This window comes from Psammomys obesus, unplaced genomic scaffold (assembly GCF_907164565.1).
Source record: "Psammomys obesus unplaced genomic scaffold, mPsaObe1.curated_primary_1811, whole genome shotgun sequence".
Lineage (NCBI taxonomy): Eukaryota > Metazoa > Chordata > Mammalia > Rodentia > Muridae > Psammomys > Psammomys obesus.
The window spans coordinates 4278217-4282008 of NW_026596040.1; the positions used below are offsets into that span (position 1 = coordinate 4278217).

At 42.3% G+C, this 3792-nt stretch overlaps 1 protein-coding gene across 1 annotated transcript in view; it reads right to left on the reverse strand.

The window, feature by feature from the left end:
- Lars1 (leucyl-tRNA synthetase 1) overlaps positions 1-3792 on the reverse strand; it is a 59376-nt gene that overhangs the window by 52754 nt on the left and 2830 nt on the right. The window contains exon 2 of the mRNA XM_055622787.1: positions 1966-2090. Coding sequence (XP_055478762.1) covers positions 1966-2090 — 125 coding nt within the window. The remainder of the gene's footprint in view (positions 1-1965; positions 2091-3792) is intronic.

Consider the following 3792-nt stretch of genomic DNA (forward strand, 5'->3'; position numbering starts at 1 on the left):
TAGATAGATAGATAGATAGATAGATAGATAGATAGATAGATAGATAGGACCTTAAAAGGGCAGAAGTATGAAAGACTTACAGCCTGTGAAACTCTTATCAACTTTGAGATGTCTACTTAGCATCTCTGTATCTGTTTTACCATCTATAAAATGTAACTTAAAGAAACTGTTTATCAAGTTGGGGACAGCTTAGTTAGAGTGCCTGCCCAGGATTCACAAAGCCCTGGTCTCAGCCCCAGCACCACATAGATCAAGCATGGTGACACAGGCCTGCAACCCCAGCACTTAGGAGGTAGAGGCAGAGAATCAATTCCCGTAATTCTGTGCTACATGCCAAGTTTGAGGCCAGCCTGGGATAGTGTGAGACCTTGTCTCAAAAAACAAAAACAAACATTAACCTTAAAAGGTTATTAAGAAGCTAAGCAAGGGCCTGGACATGGTCCAGTGGCCAAGAGCATCTGCTGCTCTTCCATCAGACCACAGTTCAGTTCACAGCACCCACATGGCAGCTCACAACTGTCTGTAATTCCAGTCTCAAGGGATCTGACACCCTCATCTGGCCTCTGTATGCACAAGGCACCCGCATGGTGCACAGACATACATGTAGGCAAAACACCCATAAACATTAAAAAATAGTAATAAAAAATACACATAATTTTAAAATTCTTAACATTCAACAAGAATATGGTGTTTCTAAGCACACAGTAAGTTCACAGTTAGGCACCACCGTTACCTGAACACATATATTTTTCTTCTGTTCTGTTTTCTCGAGACAGGAGACAGGGTTTCTCTATGTAGCTCTGGCTGTCCAGGAACTTGCTTTGTAGACAAGGATGCCTGGACTCAAGGATCTCCTTGCCTCTGCCTCTCAAATGCTAGGATTAAAGGTATAAGCCACCACGCCTGACTTGAACACGTCAACATATCCAAAATAAAGGTACACACATTAATTTAAAATAAATGTATTAATGTTTTGTTGTTGTTATTGTTGTTGTTGTTTTAGTTTTTTGAGACAGAGTTTCTCTGTGTAGCCCTGGCTGTCCTGGCATTTGCTCTGTAGACCAGGCTGGGCTTGAATTCAGGGATCCGCCTGTCTCTGCCTCCAGAGTGCTAGGATTAAAGGCATGTGCCATCACTGCCTGGTTATTGTGGCATTCTTTTAGAGGACAATACTTTGCTTTGGTTTCCTTCCAATAAACATCACCTACAATTTGTCTCCAAATTATCAGTATCAAAGCAATATAGTATTTATAAAATAAGATCAACAAATACAGTGACCCTTCTGTATTAGAGGTAAGTATCAGTAAAAATATCTCAAAGGAAAAAAAACTTTCCTTTCATCAGTCAACAAATACAAAACTTCAAAATAGTCTCCTCTGTCAAAATGTAAAAAATATTAATTTAAAAAATCTGGGTGCTAGAGAGATGGCTCAGTGGCTAAGAGCACTGTCTACTCTTCTAAAAGACTGTTCAATTCCCAGCACTCACATGGCAGCTCACAACTGTCCAATCCCATGGATTCTGATATCTGTAGGGTGGGGCTGGAGAGGTGGCTCAGAGGTTAACAGCAGTGACTGCTCTTCCAAAGATCCTGAGTTCAATTCCCAGCAACCACATGGTGGCTCACAACAATCTACACTGGGATCTGATGTCCTCTTCTAGCCTGCAGGTGTACATGTAGATAGAGTACTCACATATAAAATAAATAGGCCAATCCTCAGGACCCACATGGTAGGAGGGAACTGACTCCTGTAAGTTGTCCTCTGACCTCCACATGCAAACACACAAACGTTTTCAAAAAATCTGAATATGAACAAATTCTAGGAACTCCATAGAGAATCTGAGCTGACTCCACAGTGGAACTCAGCTCTGTCAGCCCATTTCAGACACTGTCCACACTCTCTCACCTCCATCTTCCTGGCCAGGTAGCCAGCCATCTTCCTGGCCAGCTCTTCACAGACTCACCTGCCCTGCTTTTGCTTCTCCAAGGGAGATGCATTAACCTCGAACACTTTCTCAGCTTCCCACTTCTGTTGGACTTCTTTCTCAATCTTCTTCAAGAAGTCTACTTTGGCTGTTCCTTTTCTCTCCTATTAAATATAAAAAGACAGAATGGCTTGCTTTGAAAAGTAAAAGCCAGGGACGCTAGTACATGTCTGTAATCCCAGCACTTGGGAGGTGAAAGCAAGGGGATAAAAAACTCAAGTTCACACAGCAAGTTTGAGGCTAACCTAGGAGACCCTGTGTGAAAAACTGAGAGGGAGAAAAAGCAGTCAGTTTTACAAAGAACTGAGTGTTCACTGACAAATCAAATTCCCCATGCCTACCTTGAAACGTAAATGAACAAGACCAAAAAGTAATTATTGAGCTGAGCAAGTATCTCACACTTTTAACTCAAGAATTCAGGAGGCAGAGGCAGGCAGACTTCTGTGAGTTCAAGGCCACCCTGGTCTACATACTGAGTTCCAAGACAGCCAGGGCTACACAAAGAAACTCTGTCTCAAAAAAACAAAATAATAATATACCTAGACCCACAACAAACTAGAGAACAAGGATAGACTGCTGCTACTATAAAGTAGTTACGTTTGATGAAATAGGCGTGTCACCTGATCACAATGTATGCACGCATTAAAACACCATACGGTACTTCATTAATAGATAGTTTCTAGAAATCAAGGAAAACAATGTTTTAAATGAAGAAAATAGAACAAAATACAGACAAGAGATAGCATTCAAGTTGTGTTTTGCATCTCCACCCAACACTTTACCTAATCTGTGTACTCAATCCTCAGAACATACCATATTGCCGAACTCCACAGGTTGAATCATCAGGCCTCTGCCTGCTGACTTAACTCACATCATTTAACAGGGTCTGCCTGAAAGGATGTTCACTACATGTTTGTTGAATACATAAATAGATGAAGAAAGTGCTGTTCATACCGAAAAACAAAATTAGAGCAATTCTCTTTCTACTTAAAATCATTATGTAAAATTTTTGAAATACCAATTAAATACAAGCTGGGTACGGTAGCACATACTTGTAATCCCAGCACTCAGCACGAGGCTGAGGCAGGAGGGTCACCTTGAGTTTGAGGCCAGCCTTAGCTACATAGCATGTTCCAGGACAGCTAGGGCTACAAAGACAGACAGACAGACAGGTAAATTAGACACTGTAATTTAATATTGTCAGCATACTGCTCCTATTAGACCACATGAATACTTCAAAGTACTCATGAAAGTCAGTCATTTCCACCTGGCTAAGCCACAACTGGTGGGCAACTTATATTCAGGCCTATGAAAATGTTAACAGTATCTTTTCATTATCAGAAGGAAAAAAACCTGACCTTTTAAGGCCAAACTATGCACTACCAGTTGTGCCAAGTTCTGCTTTCAGGAGCTATCTGGCAGACTGGAGGATGTTTAAACGAAGCACATGTGGTTTCTACTCAACAGGTACCAGTAGCACAACTCTAGGTGTGACAAGAGTCTCCAGGCCAGGCCTGATGGCACAGAACTGTAACCCTACCTACTTGGGAGGCTAAGGCACAAAGGACAGCAAGTTCCAGGCCTATGTGGGATATAGAGAAAGTTCAAAGACACCTGAGCAACTCAGCAAGACTCCATTACAAAGAGAAGGAAGGAGGGAGGGAGAGAGGGTAGGAGGGAGAGAGGGAAGGAGAAAGAGAGGGAAGGAGGGAGGGAGGAAGGGAAGGAGGGAGGGAGGGAGGGAAGGAGAGAAGGAGGAAAGGAAGGAAGGAAGGAAGGAAGGAAGGAAGGAAGGAAGGAAGGAAG